Source organism: Nothobranchius furzeri, chromosome 6 (genome assembly GCF_043380555.1).
Source record: "Nothobranchius furzeri strain GRZ-AD chromosome 6, NfurGRZ-RIMD1, whole genome shotgun sequence".
In the NCBI taxonomy this organism is placed as follows: Eukaryota; Metazoa; Chordata; class Actinopteri; order Cyprinodontiformes; family Nothobranchiidae; genus Nothobranchius; species Nothobranchius furzeri.
Genome location: NC_091746.1, coordinates 70,093,689 through 70,118,688, shown reverse-complemented (window position 1 = coordinate 70,118,688; position 25,000 = coordinate 70,093,689). Strand labels below are relative to the sequence as shown.

At 45.6% G+C, this 25,000-nt stretch overlaps 1 protein-coding gene across 3 annotated transcripts in view; it reads left to right on the top strand.

The window, feature by feature from the left end:
* The window catches only part of myo5b (myosin VB), a 125,673-nt gene that overhangs the window by 99,868 nt on the left and 805 nt on the right, over nucleotides 1-25,000 (top strand). For 2 of the 3 annotated variants that reach the window (XM_054744635.2, XM_070552491.1), the window contains exons 24-38: nucleotides 814-944; nucleotides 1,063-1,182; nucleotides 1,275-1,409; nucleotides 1,493-1,558; nucleotides 1,730-1,969; nucleotides 4,990-5,084; nucleotides 9,306-9,504; nucleotides 9,577-9,670; nucleotides 9,743-9,886; nucleotides 13,450-13,601; nucleotides 13,688-13,777; nucleotides 13,877-14,027; nucleotides 16,714-17,008; nucleotides 21,736-21,910; nucleotides 22,272-22,352. In XM_054744635.2, coding sequence (XP_054600610.1) covers nucleotides 814-944; nucleotides 1,063-1,182; nucleotides 1,275-1,409; nucleotides 1,493-1,558; nucleotides 1,730-1,969; nucleotides 4,990-5,084; nucleotides 9,306-9,504; nucleotides 9,577-9,670; nucleotides 9,743-9,886; nucleotides 13,450-13,601; nucleotides 13,688-13,777; nucleotides 13,877-14,027; nucleotides 16,714-17,008; nucleotides 21,736-21,910; nucleotides 22,272-22,352 — 2,168 coding nt within the window. Of the gene's footprint in view, nucleotides 1-813; nucleotides 945-1,062; nucleotides 1,183-1,274; nucleotides 1,410-1,492; nucleotides 1,559-1,729; nucleotides 1,970-4,989; nucleotides 5,085-6,819; nucleotides 6,898-9,305; nucleotides 9,505-9,576; nucleotides 9,671-9,742; nucleotides 9,887-13,449; nucleotides 13,602-13,687; nucleotides 13,778-13,876; nucleotides 14,028-16,713; nucleotides 17,009-21,735; nucleotides 21,911-22,271; nucleotides 22,353-25,000 lie in introns of all 3 variants that reach the window. The other variant, XM_054744637.2, reaches the window with a different exon arrangement.

Genomic DNA, 25,000 nt, shown 5'->3' with positions numbered 1-25,000 from the left:
ATGTGTGTGTGTGTGTGTGTGTGTGTGTGTGTGTGTGTGTGTGTGTGTTTATGTGTGCGTGCGTGTGTGTATGTGTGTGTGTTTATGTGTGCGTGTGTGTGTGTGTGTTTGTGTGTGCGTGCGTGTGTATGTGTTTATGTGTGCGTGCGTGTGTGTGTGTGTGTGCGTATATATATGTGTGTGTGTGTGAGTCTGTGTATATATGTGCGTGTGTGTGTGTGTGTGTGTGTGTGTGCGTGCGTGTGTGTGTATGTGTGTGTGTTTAAGTGTGCGTGCGTGCGTGTGTGTATGTGTGTGTGTTTAAGTGTGCGTGTGTGTGTGTGTGTGTGAGTGTGTGTGTGTGTGTGTGTGTGTGTGTGTGTGTGTGTTTGTGTGTATATATGTGTGTGTGTGTGTTTGTGTGTATATATGTGTGTGTGTGTGTGTGTGTATATATGTGTGTGTGTGTGTTTGTGTGTATATATGTGTGTGTGTGTGTGTGTGTGTGTGTGTGTGTGTGTGTGTATCCAACTGAGCACCAACTATTCAAACAGGAAGTTTAACGCGGCTGTAAGGCTGAAGGACGTTCCAGCCAAACCAGGGCTCCGGTGTCCCATCTGCTGGTGACAAACTTCCTCTTCATCATTATTCCCTAAAGCTGTGCCGCCATTGGTTGTTGCTTATTTCAGTTTGCTGCTCATACCTAAAAATCCCCTCCATCCCATCATCTGCCTCCAGCGGCTCAGTCTGACCCGCTGTGATCCGGCGGCGCCGCCCGGCCGTAGCTGGGTCCTCGTCTCTCGTTCCCACCTGATGGATGACTCTGTGTTTCAGAGGAAACCAGCAGCATGTCGCTGCAGCGTGAGCTGGACCAGGAGCGCCAGCGGTACCAGAACCTCCTGAAGGAGTTCTCCAGACTGGAGCAGAGATATGACAACCTGAAGGAGGAGGTGTCTCTAAACAAGGTGACCTTTGACCTCAAAGCCGTTCCGGCGCTGCTTCTGACCGTGTCCCACCGGCCTGGTTCTGTCTGGGCCGAGGGTGAGGCTCAGTCCAATCACAGAACCGCCTCTTCTCTTGCAGTTCCATCCTGGCCATCAAAGGAACCCGTCCAATCAGAGCAGCCTTGAGTCGGAATCCCCCTACCCGTCCATCTCCACCTCTGAGGTGGGAGACACCGAAGACTCCATCCAGCTGGTGGACGTGAGTCGGGGGGCGGGGCTTCTTCTGTGTGTGTGTGTGGTTGTGGACACGTCCCCTGAAGACGCTCAGTGGGTCCTGGTTGTGCTTTTCAGGAGATGGGGGTGGAAAAGGCTGCGATGGACATCGGTCTGTTCCTGAAGCTGCAGAAACGAGTGCGAGAGCTGGAGGTGGAGAGGAAGAGGTTACAGGTCAACCTGGACAAGATGGAGGAGCTCAGCAAGCGCAAGGTCAGCCATTCAGCTGATCCTGTATCCAGTCTGGGTCATCACCTCAAAGCTAATGATTGCTCCACGTCTTTCCTTCACTGAAGGGTTCGGAGTCACGGACCTTCATCTCTGAGGAGGAGACGGCAGATCTGGCCTACAACAACCTCAAGGTACCGAACGAGCCCTGAAAGGCTCACAGGTGTCAGTCTGTAACAGCAGGGAGCCAATCGGACAGGTTTCCCTCAGATCCAGTCCACCAATCCAGAGAGAGCTTGAGTTCTGTGTCAGGGGGATGGAGGAGAAGAGGCGGTCTTCATGCTGACCGCTGTGCTCCTTTGCAGAGACAGGAACTAGAGTCGGAGAACAAGAAGCTGAAGAATGACCTGAATGAGCTGAGGAAGACCGTTGCTGAGCGCGCGTCTCAGGACACCTCGTCCAATGAGCTGCAGGACGGGTACAACCTGCTGCTGAGTCAGCTGAAAGCGGCCAATGAGGAGCTGGATGCCCGGAAGGAGGAGGTTCTTATTCTGAGGACGCAAATCGTGAGCAACACTCAGCTGCTGGAGAGGAGTCAACTCATGGTGAGTGAGTGAGTGAGTGAGTGAGTGAGTGAGTGAGTGAGTGAGTGAGTGATGAACACTGGTGTCAGAAGCTTTACAGATTTAAAGGTCTGAATGTAAAAAGTCCAGAATATTCCTTCAATAATCCAGCGGAATCCAGATTGAGTTCAGATTAACGCCTTCATATAACCGTAGAGACTAGGGATGTAAGAAAATATCGATATGGCAATATATCGTGATATTTTTTCCAGCAATATTATATCGATATTCAAAAACCGTGTATCGGAAATATCGATATGGCAATATATCGTAATATTTTTTCCTGCGATTATTACATCGATATTCAAAAGCTTTGTATCTAATTCTTGAAAGAATTTACATGCAAACTTTTGTGTATTTTCTTTTCGTTTTGTGCAATTCAATCGCCACCCGCTAGTTGGCAGCAGTGTGCAGCAGGTTTTGTTTCCACCATTGAACTGTAAATCCCTCCATCATGGTTCAGATACCTCGCGTTAAACATGTTACGTATCAGTTTGGACTGTTTATTGAACATTCTTACAATAAATTCAGTAAAAAATGCTTGTAACGTCTGACTGAATGTATCGCAATATATCGTGATATATCGTATCGTCTCCCCTGTATCGTGATATGTATCGTATCACCAGAATTTCAAAAATACACATCCCTGGTAGAGACTGACTCCGTTACGACCAGGTGTTGATGGTAGAATGAAGGTCGCCGTAACACAGAGGCATGTGCCGGTAAAGCTCCAACTCTAAAGTTCAATAGGTAACGTAAAAGCTCTCAAAAAACACCAAACGTGGTCCCTCAACCATCTCCAAAGGTCAGGGGTCGCATTTATCAAGCTTGCTTACGTACAAAACGGGGTCGGAAAACTGCATAAGCAATTTTCCACGCGAACTTTGGGATTTATGAAAGAAAACTTTGCAGAAAAATGTGCAAAACTTTAAGTTGACTAAGGACCTGGCTTACGCACATGTTGGACATGGAGAGCACCTGCAGTGCTGCTGCTGAGAAGATACAAGTATGGAGTCCTGCAGCATCATCACTTGTACTGCTTCGTACACACACAGAACAAGACCCCCACACGCACACACACGTGCGCGCGCACACACACACACACACACAGCCTGAAGCGCAGAATAGGGAATGCAGAATACTAGCAGGGGGACAGATTGAGACAGAACATCATGCGTCTGTGACAGTGTGTGTCCTGTCACTGTGACCTGATTGATCGTGCGCCCTGGCTACTTGTACAGGGGAGATCTCTGTTTGGGTGACTGGTTAGCGCCACCCAGGAATCTGGGTATTGAATCCTGATCGGACCATTCTTATATCCGCCACAGATCTCTCTGAAGAATTCACAACATTGACGGCTTCAGCAACGCTGTGCCACTTGGTGGATTTTCTCTTATTTGTTTTGCAAAAGCACTTCCTTTCATTTCTCCACCTCACCCACAGGTACCTCAACTTCTGCTTCTGTGAAGTAGCGCTTCCTTGATCTGCCTTGATCTACGGTCTCCATGTCATTGGCGGAGCGCTGCAACAGCCGACTTATGTATATGCATGAGATCTACAAGGCACTTTGCATTGACTATTTATGGCAGTAAGTGGGCGTGGTGAGGGCGGGATGTGACTAAAATGCAGCTGAGGAACTTTCTCGTTAGTCTCTGATTTATGAAGCGGAGATTGCGTGCAGCTGTGCGTACTCCATGTTTGATAGATCACAAACCTACTTGGTGTAAGTACATTTTTTAGCTGAGCTTAAGTACAGTTTTAGTCAGGATTCTACGCAATGTTTGATAAATGAGATCCCCAGGTCCCTCAACCATCTCCAAAGGTCTGGTCCTTCTAAAACCCTTAAAACAGTGAGACGTGGCACGGATGCAGTCTCTCTTTCTGTCTCCGCTCTTCTCCTAGGCTGTTCTTCAGCTGATGAGCAGATGAAGTCCAGCTGTGAAGGCACAGGGTCGGTGTCTGACTACGGCCTTTGTGCCCTGGAGCTCCCATCTCCGGGGCACAAAAACCGTAGTCAGACACCGACCCTGTGGCGCTCCGTTGGTCCTGTCAGATTAGACTAGCTCACCTCCAACTGGACAGGAAGTCCTTCATACGTCAGAAACGCCTCTCTCCTGTGCCGCTCTGAACAGGACTTTCAAAATAAACATTCGATCTTTCTTTGGTTCTGGTTCGATGGAGTTCAGTCAAACATGAAACCCACACCAGTAAGTAGCGCCGCTCAGTAATGAAAGTTTAACCACCGCTAAGGTCCAGGTTACAAAAACACACAAGAGAATTATTAGCTCCACCCCTGCAGGTTACTTTCATGCTACTCCGCGTTGCAAATCAAACGCACCTCCTTGACTTATTTCCTAAAAGCACCCAGAAACATTTCTGAGGACTCTGAGCTACTTCCTGTTTGAATGCGTTGCCGACCTTCTCTGCAGGTTGGCGCGACCCTCAGCTGCTCTGGACCATGTGCAGCATCATCACGTTATGTCGGCTGGCGAATCATAAGCCTTCCTTGGTGGAAGAACAGTTTTACAATCTAAGAGAGTTCCAGACACAGCGAGCCGTATCTGGAGTGAGTTTATATTTTATCACACGTCTGACGGTCTACGTTCACGCGCTCTAACGCCACACCTCTGGTTTCTCGCCCCGGTGAACGCTGGTTCATGTGTGTGAGCGACACGTTGCATCCTGCTGCTGTACACACTCCCCTACGCCACAGCAGGTGGTGGAAGCTCACTACAACACAGATGTTGGCTCCTGTTTGCGGTCAGTGTTTGGAGTGTTGGTTGGGTTAGGCTTAAATCCTTTCTGTCGTAAACTACCAACACGTGTTTTTGGCTCTTTTACACGAAGAATCGGGAAAGGTTTTAGTGATTATCTTCTGTTTTCTTTAACCTAACCCTGCCAGGAGTCCAGATCTCTCTGAAAACAGCTGTTTCTTGTAATGCTGATGGGAACCGTTTTCCATATCTCCATGGTAACAAAAGGGCCTTTGCTGTTTTTGGCAGGAATCTGAGAAAGACACTGACCTGAACAACAGCAAGGAGCCGGTGGACCAAGAGGAGGCTCTCCGAGCATACCACGGGCTGTGTGAGTCTAAAAAGTAAGTGTGTGTCCTCTGGACGTCCCGAGGACCTGCGTCGAACTACACAATTCCCACTTTCTAAACGCAAACTCAAGCCTTATGTGAGAGATGATGATGACATGTGTAGGCAGCGCCGTAGGTTATAAGCTCAGCGAAACACACTCACTCGCAGGTTTGGGCCTCGTTCTGATAAAGTAGAGCTCACCTTGTTGTGCACGGCCCACCTAGGGACTAGCTATAGCAGATGTAGTATGCTGCAGGTTGCATCTGACACTGAGGAGGTCTAGATGGACGAGACCGTAAATGTGAGGGTGAGCACCCTACAAGCTGTTTTAACTAACAGCACCTGTCAGAGCAACAGGTGAGCAGCACAGGTGCAACCGTCTTTTCTCTGTTGCATTAGGGAGTTACGATCATTTATGCTTTATTTACACACTTCTGTTGTTCTTGTCCCCGTTTACATGGTTGCTTGTCTCTCGTGCTCGTCCATGTTGTCTTACCTGTTCGTGTTTTTCTGCTTCTGGCAACTGGACTAGGAGTTCAGGATGAAGAATACTTGCCTTGAAAAGAATCTGAAGCTCTAAGGACCGCCCACAGCAGTGTTCAGATACGAGTTGAAAGGTGGAACCGAGCCGCGGTCAGGTGGAGCAACAAAACAAAAAGAAAACCGACAAAAAACGTTCGGACTTCAGTTATCAGTGATGTCATCGCTGCTGCGACACCCACTGTCTCCGTAGGTGCATGAGTCCTGCCAGCGTTTTCTCTTCTTAATCGTGTTAGAAAAACTTTTGAATCTTTTACTGAGCTGCATCATAACATTATGACCACTGTGCAGCTTTAAAGGCGAAGAGTCGGTTTGTTTGCTTTCTTGATTTCAACTTTCGTGTCACAAACAACCTGGGAGATGCCCAATGAGAACCCCCTGATGGCTCCTCCCACTTCCCTAACATCCACGTGTTGCCACGGTAACCACACTGATTGACAGCACTGCCCTTAGACAACAAATATTTCCAAACAAGAGCAAAACTGACTCCAATCAGAAGGTCCGACAGCTCCTTAAGTGAAAACTGTAAACGACAACGGATGCAACGTTCAGTCCGTTACTCGTTGGACTTTTTAGATTCAGTTTTATGTCTGATCGTTTTTTTTTTCTCTAAAGCTGACCGGGACTTCTCCTCTTCCCGACCACATTTACACATCGTTCCCGCTGAGCGGAGAGAACCAGTACCTTGGAATTGCTGTCACTGATGTTTTGTTTTCCTAAAGAATACATGGATTCCCCTCATGAGCTTTAGAGGAAGTGGTGTGACCAAATATGGGTAACTGAGGGTGTTTCTTTATGTAAATGACTGAACGGACACCAGCAGCTGGGGACCCACATGTGGGAGGAGCATGAGAATGAGAGAGAGGCCACCACATGAATCGTAGGCCATTCGTGCGAACGTTGTAAAATCGGTGGTTAGGGTGGAATACAGGACGGTTCCTCCGAACGAGGGCCCTGGTTTAGCTGGTTGCACTTGGCTAAGGTCGCCCACTGAGAGTCCTCATGGAGAGGTTTGAGAGGGGAGGAACTTGCTGTTCACTGTCTCTAAGTGCTATGGTTGATTTCTGATCGTCCAACCGAGACTACTTGACAACAGGTTTACTTACAGATGGGTTCAGGCAGCGTAGCCTGTACCATCTGGGTTCCTCCTCCAGTCTAGTCTAAGTTGTTGTTGTCTCCTGTCTTTCCTCTGCTGCTACTGGACACCAGTAACCTTCAGGACTGGTGCCGGCTGAACGAGGACGGGGAACTGGGTCTGGCCTACCAGGGTCTCAAACAAGTAGCCAGGTGTCTGTGTGCTCCTTCCTAGATTACTCAGATTCCCAAGTCCTAGTGGTTCTGGTAGTGTGTGAAAACCATTCGAGTCCCCATTTTTCCAACTTTATCTCTTCAGATGAATCTCGCTCTCGCTCTCTCTCGCTCTCTCTCTCTCTCTCTCTCTCCCTCTCCCCTAAGTAGTTTCAGACTGGCCACTAGCGACATAGTTGCCCTAGGCACAATTTAATGGGTCCTGACTGGTGAATTTATAAGCACCAAAGTGCTGATCAGACTACGCGCCCTTTTGAGTCCCTGGAGATGGTGCAGGAGAGCACTCCTCCTGGTGACTCCCTTGGTTTTCTGCGGGATTTCAGGAGGCAAAGCTTGTGGACTTTGGGTTGGGCTCTCCTGTCTCTGGAGCCGAGTTGTCTGAGGTGGTCAAAAACTCCTTGGTGGCAAGGCCCCAGGGATGGATGAGATCTGCGCAGAGATCCTTAAGGCTCTGGATGTTGGGGTCAGTTCCACTGGATTGGCATACCAGGGTGTTGGTCCCCCCCCCCCCCCCCGGGTGTTGAGCCCCGGGGAGCACCAGATGTAAGAGGAGCCTCCTTGGAACCAAAGTCAGCAACACTGACAGACACTGACCTGTTGGACAAATATGAGTTAATCCAGCCAACCAATCCCTGTGAGAAATAGGGTACCAGGCTCCTTGATACGGGCTGTTAGGTCCCTGTATGGTCGGTGTCAGAGCTTGTTACGCATTGCCGGCACTAAGTTGGACACACCCCCGGTGAAAGTTGGACTCTGCCAAAACTGCCCGTTGTAGCCCATTCTGTTCATAACTTTGATGGACGGGATTTCTAGACGCAGCCAAGGTGTTGAGGGGATCAGTTTTGGTGGCTTACAAATCAGGTCTTTTTGCAGATGATGTGGTCCTGTTGGCATCATCAGATACTTTTCTCAAGCTTTAGCTGGAGTGGTTTCCAGCCAGGTGTTTAGCAGCTGGGATGAGATTCAGCTCCGCCAAATCCAAGACCATGGTCTTAAATTGGAAAAGGGTAGAAGGCCTTCTCCAAGTTAGGGATGAGGTCCTGCCTCAAGTGGAGGAGTTTAAAAGCATTTTCAGACTTGGGGCAGCATGAATCGGGCTGGGTGGCATTGGTCAAATACAAGCCCACCTAGGTGTGAACCGTTTATAAGCTACCCAGTCCGGTCTCTGCTGGCTCGGATGTGAAATGGCCAAAAGTATCTCTGAGCCTTGTTCACAGGTGAGGGAATGATGGAGCGGGAGATGGAGGAGCAAGTTTAGGTTGCCTCCTGGATGTCTCCCTGGTGACTTTTTCCACAACTGGGAGGAGACCCAAAGGAAAACCCAAGGCACACTGGAGGGGCGATGTTTCTCGGCTAGCCAGGGAATACCTTGGGATTCCCCGGGGGAGCTGGATTAAGTGACTGGGGAGAGGGAAGTCTCCTCCTTCCTCATGACCTAAATGGATGGATTATAAATGACCCACACTGGTATAGTGCCTTTCGGAGTCGGAGGACTCAGAGGGAATTCACTCTACAGTGTAACATTCATCCATTCACATGCCATTGGCGATGAGCTACAGTGTAGCCACAGGTGCCCTGGGGCACACCGATGGTAGCTAGGCTGTCGAACGCAGGTTGTACCAGTCCCTCTGACCACCCTCTGACAAGGTGGGTTAGGTGTATTGCCCAAAGACACAAATGCAGGGAGCCGGGGTCAATCCTACAACCCTTTTTCATTTAGTTATAAGCGTCAGAGCAACCGCCGGATGTTGGTGGTATCACTTCCTGTTATCCACGGGCAGCAGAGGGTGATATCGTCCAATGAAACTGGATAACAAACACAGTACGAACGTAACAAATACATCCTAAACCCTCCGGTTACTGGACAGCCTGCTCTACCTCCTGAGCCCCTGCTGTCCTAAGATGCACCAGTTTGGTCGACGACCTTCCATGGCATGGGGGGTTGCACTCTAGCCAGTGGCCAGTAAAGATTGTATGCAAGTTCACTTGTTTGCGTGTCAGTCAGTCTCTCTAAGCCTTCTTCCTGTAGTCCGTCTCTCTGACTCGCTTTTTCCAAGTTTGTCTCCTGATGAAAAGAGGAATGGGTCCGTCCAGAGGCTTGGTCTCGTTTATACTTCTCTGTCTGTGCCCTAACCCTAAGAGTCGGTGCAAGGACTCTCTGACAGGCTCACAGGGGATCCTGTGATATCCCTTGAAAGAGACAGAAACTGCAAGTCTGTGATTGGTCAGGACGATGCTTCCTGTAAATGTGTCAACAGCACCGCCTCTGCCCCGTCGATATGGAGCATGTCGGTGTGGAGCTGACGGAGAAGTATAGATTAGGCCTTGGTCAGTCTCTGAGTGGGTTCCGTCGCTGCCATGTCTCAGTGACTTTCTGGTCCATTCAGGCTCCTGGAGGCTCAGCTCCAGACTCAGACCCGGCAGCACCGGGACGAGCTGGAGGCTCTACACACTCAGATCGAGCTGCTGAAGGACGACCTTGAGAAGAAGCAGGAGATCCTGAACTACACAGCCTCTCTGTCTCCAGAGGCCAAGGTGGAGTACAGTGTCCAGCAGGAGATCACTCGGCTCACCAACGATAACCTGGTCAGGACCTTTAGCATCATGCAGAACTCAGCAGAGTTCACGGTCGTTCTGATCTGTTTGTTTATCTCTCAGGACCTCAAGGAGCTGGTGGAGAAACTAGAGAAGAATGAACGGAAGCTGAAGAAGCAGCTGAGGATCTACATGAAGAAGGTCCAGGAGTTGGAAGGTAACAGCACAAGCAATCAGGATGGTGGTCCAAAGCTGCTGCTGACTGACCATGCTGTTGTTGTTGTCGTAGTGTCTCACGCCGCTGTTCAGAACAGAACCACCAGACCAGAGCTGAGCCGGCAGATCACCGTTCAGAGGAAGGAGAAGGACTTTGAGGGGATGCTGGAGTACAGCAAGCAGGACGAGGTCCGACTCATCAAGACTCTCATAACTGGTGAGACCATCAGAACCAGCATGGAAAAAATGGCTGCCTTTTGCAACTGGCTTGTTGGGCCTCCAGTATGAGCAAGTTCACAGAGAAACCGGCTGATCAGAGGCGAGATGTCCTATCAGGAAATATTATAGAGTAAGACTCCAAATCCCGCCCTCTTCTGCTCTCCTCGCCTCCAACTACGTTCCGAAACAGGCGTTCCGAAGCTTCCCCACACCGACCGACTCACGAGGAGTTCTAGACAGATGAGGCGTAGGAAAGGGCCACGCGGCCTAAAATCTGTATCGCGATAAATGTAGAGGCACATGCGGTAAAGAGATAAATCCTTTCCTTCTGGTTGGACTTGTGAAAGTGTTGCTGAATGGTCGCACACACCAGAATAAGTTTCTGTATAAATAATGATTATAAATTCAATTCAGTTCAATTTTATTTATATAGCGTCAAATCATAATAAACATTCCAATTCAGGTCAGTTCATTAAGCCAATCAGAAAAAATGTTTCCTATATAAGGAACCCAGCAGGTTGCATCGAGTCACTGACTAGTGTCGGTGACTATACAGCAATCCTCATACTAAGCAAGCATGCAGCGACAGTGGAGAGGAAAACTCCCTTTTAACAGGAAGAAACCTCCAGAGAATCCTGGCTCAGTATAAGCAGCCATCCTCCACGACTCACTGGGGATGGAGACAGAGCGCACGCACACACGCACGCACACGCACGCACGCACGCACGCACACACACACACACACACACACACACACACACACACACACACACACACCAAGCAATGTGTCTATGGTTACATTGTGATCTCTTAGTAAATATTCTGTTTGGTGAGAGATAAACTTTATTGTATTTATCCTAGTGAATCTATAATTAAACTGATAAACTAGTAGTAGCACATCCAACGTCAAGGAAAGCAAAAAGTTATCATCAGGAGAGGGAGAATGTTTAAGTGGTTAGCAGCAGTGTGCTAGACGATGTCCCCCTCCATGAGGCCACCACAGCTCAGCAGAACATCGTTGTAGCTTCTTCTGGGGAGAAAAACACTTAGAGAAAAAATAAAGTTAACAGCTGAAATAGCAGGAAATAATACAGGTAAAGAGCAGATTGTAGAAGAAAGTAGTCGAGTGTGAAAAGTGGTCAGTGTGTCCTCCAGCAGTCTAAGCCTATAGCAGAATAACTACAGAGATAACTCTGGATAACCTAGCCTTTTAGATGGAGGCATGTTGGAGGCAGGGCAAGGGAGAGCCGTCTTTACTGACTGTACACTCCACCTCCCTCTACTCCCCCACTGGTTCAGATCTGGGCTAACATCAGATTTTAACCATAGGCCCTATCAAATAAAAATGTTTTAAGCCTAGTCTTAAAAGTAGACAAGGCGTCTGCCTCACGGACTAAAGCTGGGAGCTGGTTCCATAGGAGAGGAGCCTGATAACTAAAAGATCTGCTTCCCATCCTAATTTTAGATATTCTGGGAACCACCAGTAAACCTGCAGTCTGAGAGCGAAGTGCTCGGTTAGGAACGTATGGAACAATCAGATCACTGATGTATGATGGAGCTTGATTATTAAGAGCTTTATATGTGAGAAGAAGGATCTAAAAATCTATTCTGAATTTAACAGGTAGCCAATGTAGGGAAGCTAAGACAGGAGCGATGTGATCTCTCTTTTTAATTCTCATCAGAACTCTAGCTGCAGCATTTTGGACAAGCTGAAGACTTTTAACTACATTCTGTGGACTTCCTGAGAGTAATGAATTACAGTAATCCAGTCTTGATGTAATAAATGCATGAACTCGTTTTTCAGCATCACTCCTGGAAAGTATGCTTCTAATCTTAGCAATATTCCGAAGGTGGAAAAAGGAAATCCTACAAACCTGTTTAACGTGGGATCTGAATGACATGTCCTGGTCAAAGATAACACCAAGGTTCCTTACTTTGTTCTCGGAGATTAATGTAATGCCATTCAGGTCAGGTGATTGGCTAAGCAATTTCCTTTTCTGGATTTCTGGTCCAAAGATGAGAACTTCCGTCTTGTCTTGATTTAAAAGCAAAAAGTTTAGAGTCATCCAATTTTTTATGTCCTCAAGAGAAGCCTGTAATCTACCCAACCGATTAGGTTCATCAGGGTTAATGGATAAATATAACTGAGTGAGTAGCATATATATAGTAAAAAGAATTGGTCCAAGCACTGAACCCTGTGGTACTCCACAAGTAACCCTGGAGTATGAAGAAGATTTGTCATGTACATTAGCTTCTGATAGATAATAGTCTCCTACACTTATCTTCTGCAGTAGCTTCTGATAGAAAACAGACAGTGGAACTATAGGATTAGAAGATCCTGACAGATCTACGTCACAATGTCACTAACATTCATGGACTCACCCATCTGACTCACGACGGGGAAGCTGTTGTTGGTTTAGCGTCCAGGAAACCGCAGAGAACGTCTCTGATAGTAGAAGCTAACCGTTAGCATTTGCAATCCACCACACAGCAGAACTCCTCCATGCTCGTGTTATTTCTGGAGATAAAACATCAACGTTGCAGAGCAGACAGTCAGTGGTAGAGTCGTGCTGCTGTTATTCAGTCTGAGGTGAGATGTCCACATATCAGGAAATAAGAGTTCAAAACTTGCAAAGACTTGTAAAACAGTGGACCACAACATCCGTCTGGACAGACTCAAACTGGGTGGGACTATCAGGCACAGTGCTTGTCTGGTTCCAGTCCTATCTCAAAGATAGGGACTATGTTGTCTCTATTAGGGACTACCAATCAAAGCGGATCACCATGACATGTGGGGTCCCCCAAGGCTCAGCTCTAGGACCACTTCATATCATGTCCTGATAACTGTAAAGCACATTGTCTCTGTGTTTGAGATGTGCTCTAGAATAAAGCTGACTTCCCTTCTAGAGCTTAAAAATCAGTTTTTTTAACTACGACTCACAGGGTATTCATTTCCACCAAAGACCACTGCAGATGTACAGATTAAACAAGTACTCAACACTTTTAAAGGTATTTTAAAAGTTTTAAACTGTAATTTAAGAATTGCAGACATTACTGTAATTTTACAAATAAATGTTTCTAAGCAGAATCGCTGAAAAGGAGCAATCGATATCTTCAGGGGTTCAAACCCTTTATAGGCTGTAATCATGCACGTTATTACATCATAGGGTGTGTCTTTGTGATTTCTATGTGTTAATACAAATGGAAAATCAATTCATATAATGTAATCGTGAAACTGTGATTATTTCTCATGCTATAATCGTACCACCAACGTTTGTAATGGTTGCAGCCCTAGTCCACACCACCCAGCCTCAGCTTGTGACGAGCGAAATAAAAGACGAGATTTCTGTTGTTGTTGCACACAGATGTGAGGAGAAGATGGCAGGTAGCAGTAGGTTTGGACCAGTCTGCTCACTGAACAGTGGGTCATACAGAGACGTGCCAAACTAGACCAGAACCCCATTGGCCTCGTCAGACTTGGACTTCCCTCCATCAGATCTAGTTACCTGTAACTCAAGGTTCTTTCAGATCAGCTGATGGATGTTTTTATCTGTGTGCCAGACATCAAACCCAGCTCCGTGTCAGCCACGGTCCCGTGTCTGCCCGCCTACATTCTCTTCATGTGCATCCGCCACGCAGACTACATCAACGATGACCAGAAGGTGGAGTCTCTGCTCACCTCAACCATCAACGCCATCAAGAAAGTCCTGAAGGTCTGCTCCCTACACACACACACACACACACACACACACACACACACACACACACACACTGTGGTAACATTCTCCTGGTTCTGCAGAAGAACAACGAGGACTTTGAGATGATGTCGTTCTGGTTGGCCAACAGCAGCCGGCTGCTTCACTGCCTCAAACAGTACAGTGGAGACGAGGTGAGAGCTGCTGTCGACAACAGGAAGCTGCTGTTAAACCATGAATGACCCACACTTCCCACTTCCTGTCTGACATCTCCCTTGACTTGTCTTTCTCAGACCTTCATGACCCAGAACACGCCTAAACAAAACGAACACTGTCTGAAGAACTTTGACCTGGCCGAGTATCGGCAGGTTTTGAGTGACCTGTCTATCCAGATTTACCAGCAGCTCATTAAGGTTGGCGAGGGCATCATCCACCCCATGATTGGTGAGTTCCTGTTGGGTTCCTGTAGAGTTCCTGGAAGTTCATTGGAGAACTCCTGTTGTGGCCCAAAGAGATCTACTGGAATGTGAAGGTTAAAGGAACATTCAGCCATTGCAGAGTGTTTAAACGTTATAAGTTCATCTGACCTTGATGCTGTCGGTTTAACAACAAATGATTGATCATATAAAATGCTGTGGGTGCATACCGTCCCTCTGGGTTTATTTACATGGTTTTCTGTTGTTATTTATGATAAATAAAAAATAAAACCCATTTAAAGGTGGAATTCTGTAGGTATTTATATGGATTCAGTCGTTTATTGGAAGGAGTTTTGTCTTGATTCATGCATTTATAAGGAGTTTTGTGTTTATTATAATGGAAATTCTAGTTATTTACAGGTAATTGTCTGGTTATGGGCATAATTTGTTGTTGTACATGATTTCCAGGTTTTCTTAAGGGTTTATGTGGTTACTTACATGAAAACATTTTCACTGACATGTTATGAAGTAGACAAGTTTTCTTCTTTGCTTGGAATTATGTGGAGTCATTATTTCCTGTGGAAGCAGCAGCAGCAGCAGCTCCTCGTGAGGGGTTTGGCCCAGCGCTTTCATTGCAGATCTTTGATTTTTTCATTTGAACAATCAGGCTAAAAACAAAACGATGTTGACCACTGCCCGGCCAAAAATGTCACACACTAATATTTCATTGGACCGCCTTTAGCTTTGAATGCGACACACATTCGCAGTGACGTTATTTCGATAAGCTCTGTCAGTGTCACCAGGTTGAGTTCCATCTAGGGATGGGCAATATGTCGGCATCAGCATCTGTATCGGCCAATGTCATTTTTTAACATATCCGTATCGGTTCGATAAATTAAACCGGGCCGATATTAACAACTGATATTTTTTCCATCTCGTCTCCATTTTTTTGCCTGTTTCGGGGGGGGGGGGGGGGGGGGGGACATAAAAGGGTCTTCAGCTGTTGTTTAACTAATTCACTGCCAATGACGACTTTAGCATGTTTTACTGTGTGGGCGTCGGACGAACCCCCACACCGTGAGAACAAACATCTCAGCTCTAAAGCCGATCTTCATCCGCATATGTCACACGTCACGTGATCAGGAAGCAGAACATCCACGGGTTAGGAGATCGTTTTGGGCCGCTGCTGTAAAAAAAGTGAGGCGCGAACCGGAAAAACTTCTGCCGGTCACAATTCAACAACAAAATAGGAAAGAACTGATAACGCTCAACGCGCGAATTCTTCCTGATATAAGAGGTGAATCTCCGCTTTGTTTTGGTTGTTTTGGCGTCTACATCATCCTAGCGCGCAACGTTCTGTCACTCTTAAAAAAAACAGTAAAAATGGTGAGAAACACTGGTAGCAAAAGGCCTTACCGATCAGGAAACGGCTGGCAGCAAATGAGTTAAAAGTGTTCAGACTGTCAACGCTGCATAAGGATAAAGGAAGATCATTCCAGAGTCAGGGTGCAACAGTCTGGAAGGAGCGATCATCTTGACTTTTATATCTGGTTTTGGAACTTCTAGGAGGTTCTGGTGGGTGGACCTGATGGCTCCGGTTGGAGCATAAGGCTTTAACTGGTCAGTAATATAGGGAGGAGCTTGACCATATAGAGCCCTGAAAGTTCTAGTCAGGACTCTAAAATGAACTCTAAAGTTAACGGGTAACCAGTGCAGAGGCATCAGAATAGGAGTGATGTGAGCTCTTCTGTTTGCTCCAGTTAGGAGCCTCGCTGCAGAGTTCTGGACCAACTGAAGGCGGTCAAGGGCTTTTTGTTAAAACATGTGAAAAGTGTGTTACAGTAATCTAGACGGGAGGAGATAAAGGCATGGAGAACCATTTCAAGTTCATGTTTTGACACCAACCTTCACAGTTTGGAGAAATTTCTTAAATGATAAAAACTGTTTCGGACCAAAGTTTTTGAGTGACCTTCAAGAGACATTGGTCAAAAACACCCAAATGCCTTAAGTTTGTCTTGACGGCAGAGGATAAATGACCAAGTTTTAGACTAATCAGGGGAACCATGCTCTCAGGGGCAATGATCAGACATTCAGTCTTTTCAGAGTTTAACTGAAGGAAGTCATCTTCTAGCCAGCTGGTGATCGCTGATAGAAACTCTAGTAATTCAGACAGTTTATAGAACTCAGAATCCTTAAAGGAGCAGTACAGCTGAATGTCATCTGCATATCAGTGATGAGAGACATTATGAAAAGAATCAAGTATCTGTCCAAGAGGGTGTATGTACAGCAGAAACAACAGTGGACTCAAAACAGAGCCTTGGGGTACCCCACAGAACAGATCAGTAGAATCTGACATGATGTGGTTTCTACAGACACTGTACCTTCTGTTAGAAAGGTATGATCTAAACCAGTCTAGAACAGCTTTCTAGTTAGTCTCTGATTTTTAAAGCGGAGATTGCGTGAAGCTGTGCATACTCCATGTTTGATAGATCACAAACCTAATTGGCGTGAGTACATTTTTTTCACTGAGCTTAAGTACGGTTTTAGTAAGGATTCTATGCAATGTTTCGTAAATGAGACCCGTGACCTGTATTGGAATGTTTATTGTGTGGAGAGCCTTGAGACGACTCTTGTTGTGATTTGGTGTAATATAAATAAACTTGAATTGAATTGAATGTTGACCCCATCTTTGTGCCTCTGCCCCATTCCCACAGTGTCGGCCATGTTGGAGAGTGAGAGCATCCCGAGCCTGGCAGGTGTGAAGCCAATGGGCTACAGGAACCGTTCCCACAGCTTGGATACAGATGCAGATGGGCCCACCAGTTACACCCTGCAGGCTCTAATTCGACAGCTAAGCCAGTTCACCAGCATCATGCGAGACCACGGACTTGACCCGGAGATCGTGGGGCAGGTGGTTAGACAACTATTTCACTGCATCAACGCTGTCACCTTAAACAACCTTCTTCTGCGGAAAGACGTCTGCTCCTGGAGCACCGGCATGCAGCTCAGGTACCGGACCAGGTTTCAGGTTGGAGCCTGTAATGCCTCCAGCTGTGTACCACACTATACCACACTATGCTATTCTTTACCACACCACACTATGCCATACTATATCACACCATACTATACAATACTGTACTACACACCACACTACACCAAGCCATACTATACCACACCATACTATATCATATTATATCGCACCACACCACTCCATACCATACCACATAATACTATACTACACTTTACCACACCACTCTATACCATACTATATCACACCATACTATACAATACTATACTAAACCATACTATACCACGCCATATTATATCATGCCACACCATACCATACCACATCATACTATACCACACCATACTATACCATACCACACCATACTATACCATACTATATCACACCACACCATACCATACCACATTATACTATACCACACCATACTATACAAAACTATACCATACCACACTATGCCATACTATATCACACCACACCATACCATACCACATAATACTATTCCACACTATACTACACTTTACCACACCACTCTATACCATACTATATCACACCATACTATACAATACTATACTACACCAAACTATACCATACCACATAATACTATACCACACCATACTATACCATACTACAGTGGGGCAAAAAAGTATTTAGTCAGCCACCAATTGTGCAAGTTCTCCCACTTAAAATGATGACAGAGGTCAGTAATTTACATCATAGGTACACTTCCAACTGTGAGAGACAGAATGTGAAAAAAAAAATCCATGAATTCACATGGCAGGATCACACCACACCATACCATACCACATAATACTATACCACACCATACTATACAATACTATACCATACCACACCATACTATCATTCTATTCTATTGGGGCGACGGTGGCACAGGAGTTAAGTGGTCGCCTCGCAATCGGAAGGTTGCAGGTTCGAGCCCCGCTCAGTCTGTCGCAGTCGTTGTGTCCTTGGGCAAGACACTTAACCCACCTTGCCTGCTGGTGGTGGTCAGAGGGACCGGTGCACCAGTGCTCGGCAGCCTCGCCTCTGTCAGTGCGCCCTAGGGCAGCTGTGGCTACACTGTAGTACATCCCCACCAGTGTGTGAATGTGTGTGTGAATGGGTGAATGACTGATTGTGTTGTAAAGTGCCTTGGGGGGGTTCCAGGACTCTAGAAGGTGCTATATCAAATACAGGCCATTTACCATTTACCATTTATTCAATTCAACTTAATTTCTAAAGCGCCAAACCACGACAAGAGTCGTCTCAAGGACCTTCACACAGTAAACAACACAGGTCAGGTCATTAAGCCAGTCAGTAACAAGTTTCCTATATAAGGAACCCAGCAGGTCGCATCGAGTCACTGACTAGTGTCAGAGTCTTTACAGCAATCCTCATACTAAGCAAGCATGCAGCGACAGTGGAGAGGAAAACTCCCTTTTAACAGGAAGAAACCTCCAGAGGATCCTGGCTCGGCATACGCAGCCATCCAACTCGACTCACTGGAGATGGAGAAGACACACACGCACACACACACACACACACAATGGTTACATTGTGATTTCTTAGTAAATATTCTGTTTGGTGAGAGATAAACTTTATTGTATTTGTCCGAGTGAATCTATAATTAAACGGGTAAACTAGTAGTAGCACAGTCAATGTCAAAGAGAGTAAAAAGTTATTATCAGGAGAGGGAGAATGTTTAAGTGGTTAGCAGCAGTGTGCTAGACGATGGCCCCCTCCATGAGGCCACCACAGCTCAGCAGAACATCATTGTAGCTTCTTCTGGGGAGAAAAACACTTAGAGAAAAAATAAGTTTACAGCTGAAATAGCAGGAAATAATGCAGTTAAAGAGCAGATTGTAGAAGAAAGTAGTCGAGTGTGGAAAGTGGTCAGTGTGTCCTCCAGCAGTCTAAGCCTATAGCAGCATAACTACAGGGATAACTCTGGATAACCTAGCATTTTAGATGGAGGCATGTTGGAGGCAGGGAAAGGGAGAGCCGTCTATACTATACCACACCATACTGTGGCCTGTATTTGATATAGCGCCTTCTAGAGTTCTGGAACCCTCCAAGGCACTTTACAACATGGTCAGTTGTAATGTTGGTAAAGGCTAACAAATTTATTTATCCACAGCATTATCAGAGATCAAATAGTCGGGTGTACAGCAGCTTCCTCTGCTAGGAATGTTGTGTTCTACCCTGTACCAAAGCAATTCCATCGTCTGACTTCTCTTCTGCCACTATTGACATCCTGCTGCAACTCTAGGGTCTTATGCAGAAGACGAGACTTTTCCCTTTTTAATAAAATGAATCTTAATTTCTCTCATTGATTCTTCACAAGTTAGTTATACTTAGAACATTTCTTGTAGATAATTTTATCTAAAGTGATTTTTTAATTGATTCATCAACATTAATGTTTATTTCATAACTTATTTCAGATCTTAAATACACTAAATGAGTCTACTTGGTGATTTAATAATGATTAATTATCAGCCGCATATTAAAATCAGTGGATTAACAGACCTGATCCATATATTAAGTGAAATTAGCTTTCTAAGAAAGGGGCCAAGGGTCTTGGTAAACACCTAGACACATGTCTCACATCTGATTGGTCAACATTAATAAATAACCATTTCATCAAAGATGAATCACTTCCTACTGTAGCCCGCTCTACCAGAGCCCTGAGTTCAGCCAAAGCTCACAGCTCGTGCTAAATGACCATCCTGGGGAATCTAACCAGATGTTTCAGTGGAATAACTTCAGCAGCGAATGAACCGTCCTTATGAATCAACTATTATTATTTACTCAACCCACCACCCACTCACCAGACGTGAAACCGTCCACCAGATGCCACCTGGGAAGTATCTTCTGACCAGTCGTGTTTGCTGAGGGTGTCTATGACCTTCAGGTGCATCAGAAGTCCACTCACTCGCTCTGAGACGGCTTCACCTGCAGACCGGATCTCCAGAGCTTCATGATCCAGGGTGTGTAGACTAAACAATGGTGTCAGAGTGGTTGGTATTCATCTGATAACTTGTTATTGTGCCACACCACACTGTACCACACCACACCATACCATACTATGCCACACCACACCATACTATACCACACCATACCATACTATACCACACCACACTGAGCCATACTGTACCACACCATACCATACTATACCACGCCACACCATACTATACCACACCATAACATACTATAGCATACAATACCATACCATACTATACCACACCATACCATACTATACCACACCATACCATACTATACCACACCACACTGTACCATACTATACCACACCACACTATACTATACCACACCACACTGAGCCATACTGTACCACACCATACCTTACCATACCATACTATACCACACCATACCATACCACACCACACCTTCCCATATCATACCACACCATACATACCATACTATTCCACACCATACCATACCCACACCACACCACACCTTCCCATATCATACCACACCATACATACCATACTATTCCACACCATACCATACCATACTATACCACACCATACCCACACCACACCACACCTTCCCATATCATACCACACCATACCATACTATACCACACCATACATACCATACTATTCCACACCATACCATACCATACTACACCACACCATACCATACCACACCACACCTTCCCATATCATACCACACCATACCATACTATACCACACCATACATACCATACTATTCCACACCATACATACCATACTATTCCACACCATACCATACTATACCACACCACACTGTACCATACTATACCACACCATACTATACTATACTACACCACACTGAACCATACTATACCACACTACACCATACATACCATACCATACCATGCCATACCACACCTTACCATACCATACCACACCACACTGTACCATACTATACCACACCATACTATACTATACTACACCACACCACACTGAACCATACTATACCACACTACACCATACCTTACCATACCACACCACACTGTACTGCACCATACCATACTATACCACACCATACATACCATACTATTCCACACCACACCATACCATATCATACTATACCACACCACACTGTACCATACTATTCCACACTACACTACACCATACCATACTATACCACACCATACTATACTATACTATACTACACCACACCACACTATACCATACCATATTATACCACACAAGAAAACAAAACAAAGAGCTTGAAAAGGAAAATGTATGTAGATTTATCCCACCACACCTTTTAACTTTATAAAGAAATACTTTATAAGCATGTATTATTTATATACTTGATACAATTCAGATCACCTTCAAAACTCAGCCCCACACCCAGGGCCATGGCAAAATAGACTTGGAACTCCCAACACACACACACACACGGCTCTTCTGGAAGCCTCTGTGTGATTCCTACCCTGATTACACGTTACATTTTGGTGATGATAATATCATTAGACCAATTCCATGGTCTTGTCACTTCTGGAAGTAACCAGTATCAGCTGGACTGAGCCGTGTACATGCAGAGGAAGTCGTCTCCTACTGCATTATCTGGGTACTTATTCTGGATTGGACCCAGTTCACTTCCAGTCAGACTAACGTGTTTACATGCATTTAAAATGACTTCAGTCAGTTTAAGACCATAGTTGAGTTTTCTGATGCTCAGGTAAACGTGTGTTTGTGTTCAGGTACAACACCAGCCAGCTGGAGGAGTGGCTCAGAGCCAACAACCTGTTCCAGAGCAAAGCCTCCAGCACGTTGGACCCCATCATCCAGGCTGCCCAGTTGCTGCAGGTCAAGAAGAAAACCTCTCAGGATGCTGAGGCCATCTGCTCACTCTGCACGGCACTGAACGTACAGCAGGTCAGTGAACACATCACAGTGTTAGTCAGTACACCAGCAGGTCAGTAAATGCACCCTCCTGGTCTGGTTCATTCTACTTATGAAGTTACTTATAGAAAGTCAGTATTTGGGCTGTGTGGTGGTGCTGCGGAAAGTGCTCTTACCTCACAGGTAGATGGTTGCAGGTTCAAATCCTGCAGCAGCCTTTCTGAGTAGAGTTAGTTTGTTCTTCATGGTCTCTGTGTGTCCTTGTGATGGACAAGGGACCTGTCCCTTGTCTCTCATCTTGTGACTGATGGAGATGGACACCAGTGCCCTGAGACACAGGTAAGGATGGAGCAGTTCAGAAGATGATGGAATGATTGGCCTTTGTCTGCTGCAGATTGTGAAGATCCTGAACCTGTACACGCCTCTGAACGAGTTCGAGGAGAGGGTCACCGTGTCCTTCATCAGGAACATTCAGGTAAACTACCAAGATAAAACGATGAGACTCGTCGAACAAAATCCATCCAGAGAAAAGCAGACGAAAGCTACCTGTTTCTGATTTCATCTCATCGTGATAAATGTTTAAAGAGCCGAGCCTCGTTTCTAAACCTTAGTGTAGAATCTCTGCTGGGGGGGGGGGGGGGGGGGCTGTTATATAAGTCACACCTGTCCTAAACCTGCATGTCACTGGTAACCATGGTAACAAAGACTTAAGTCAAGCCTTGTGAGTGTGACGTTTTATGATAAATGTGACCCCCGCGCTTGTACAGCACCTTTCAGAGTCAGAGGACTCCAAAGCGCTTTACACGACAGTAGCCACGTTTACATGCGCATATTTAATCGGATTGAATGCCCATTCAGATTGAAAATTCTGCATGTAAACATGTCAATCAGAATATTCTGATCCGATTCGGCCCGATCGGATTGAAATTTCAATCCGATTGAGAGAGGTGGTTTATTCCGTTCTTCATTCCGATTGACGTGCATGTGCACAGCCATTCGGATTGTTGGGGTAAAATAATGCCCACTGCGCATGTGTGCAACAGCCAGCGGGCCTCTCCGCTGTCATTTGGACTGCCTGACTTCAAAAATGACGGTGTAATTAACGAGCGGCGGCTTTTAAATCCGACAACAAGCCGTCCCGTTTCAGTAATATTTAATTCAGAACTTGCATTTTGTGGAAGTAAAATAAAAATCTGATTATTGCACAAATCATTCGACAAAGATGTTGAAATCTTTACTGGAAATACGCAGGTTTATCGTGGGGGTTGCAGCGCACGGATCCCCGTTTCTGTCAGCTTTGAACACAGCAGCTTCTGCAGCAGGTGATGGAGACACGCTTGTAAAGAACACAGGATAACATGGGTTTTACAGACCTGATTGGAGGCTGATGTTGGGTAGGAAAACGTCCTCGGTTAAATACTCTGGACGACAGTAAAGTCCGTGTTCGTTAAAAGCACGTAAACGCAGATGACCTGAGATGCGGTTCGTTAATGATGAACACAGGCTTCTAAACTTTCTGAACATCTTCTGTTATTTTGTTTGAACAGATTTTTCTCAACAGTTTCAGCTGATCGTCACATGTTATTAATAATAAGCCACAACAGAGCTCAGTAATAAAACATGAGTCTAACCCCCCACCCCACCCCCGCTCTGTGCCGCAGCGCAACGCAACAGCTGTCAATTCAGACCTGCGGACCAGCTGATCAAGAGGCAGACATAACCCTCCCTTATTTTAATCAACAATAAAATGCAGCAAAGCATATATCTGCAGTTATTCACTGAAGAAAACGTAACTTCTATGAGCTAAATAAAAATATTAAATTGAATAAATGGATCAGGAAAGCAGGAAGAATAGTTATTTCTGTTTTTACATTTTTCTTTTCGTTTCATGGCGTTTGTTTACAATTTTTCTTTCGTGAAAGGCAACTCTGCGCATGCTCAACCTATTTAATCGGATTAAATGCTTGGTGCATATGTACGCACGGCATGATTGGATCATTTCAGTTCGTGTCCATGTGAACAGAGATTCGGAAATTCCGATCAACCAAGATTTCAATCGGATTGAGGAAATTAGGCACATGAAAACGCAGCTAGTGTTTCGTTCACCCATTCACATGCTGGTGGTGATGAGCTACGATGTAGCCACAGCTGCCCTGGGGCTCACGTATGGTTATGTAACGGTGCCTAAATCGCTGTCTTTAAACTAAAAACGTAGAAAAAGTGGCGGAAATCCCTTCAGAACGCCGTATTGTACGCATCCTCATGTACTGTATCAGAGCACCGTAAAAAAAAATGTTTTTTCTGGTCATTGAACGCCACACTGAGGCTCTTCTAACATGTCCTCAGAACAGCACAAAAGACAGCGCTTTTTTTATGATGCAGGCCACGCCCAAAGTTTTCTCAGCCTCTTATTTTAAACTGCAATCGCCAGACAGTACTAGTTCATCCCAGATGTTATTTCCTGCTTTCCTGAAGATGCTACTTTATGCTTCAGTTCACCAAAAGGACCTCATCTATAGTACTGATTGTTGCAACATCATTTATTACGGCGACTAGCATTGATATTAATAACAGGAAAACACTGACCTCATTAATAATGTACCACCCTAACCCTAACCCATCAGATTTGTGTCAGTTGCATGTATTCCCCACTAGGGGGCACCCACGCGTAAACCAAAGGCCACAGGGGAGATTTTTCTAAGAGGGTTTTGCTAATCTGCCGTTTATCTGTTAGGAATGGAAAATGACCTCATCATGCGTCAATTTTCTGTTGAAATGTTAAATAAAATAGTGTGTGTGTGTGTGTGTGTGTGTGTGTGTGTGTGTGTGTGTGTGTGTGTGTGTGTGTGTGTGTGTTAACAGATTCATTCCATCAGGTATTTTATCACTTTTTATTTATTTTATTTAACATTTAAACAGAAAATTGACGCATGATGAGGTCATTTTCCATTCCTAACAAATAAACAGCAGATTAGCCAAACCCTCTTAGAAAAATCTCCCCTGTGGCCTTTGGCTTACGCGTGGGTGCCCCCTAGTGGGGAATACATGCAACTGAAACATGAGGAGATGGTGCTGATGACTCTGGGACTTTGACTTCCTTCCTGCTGGAACAAGGTCAGAGCT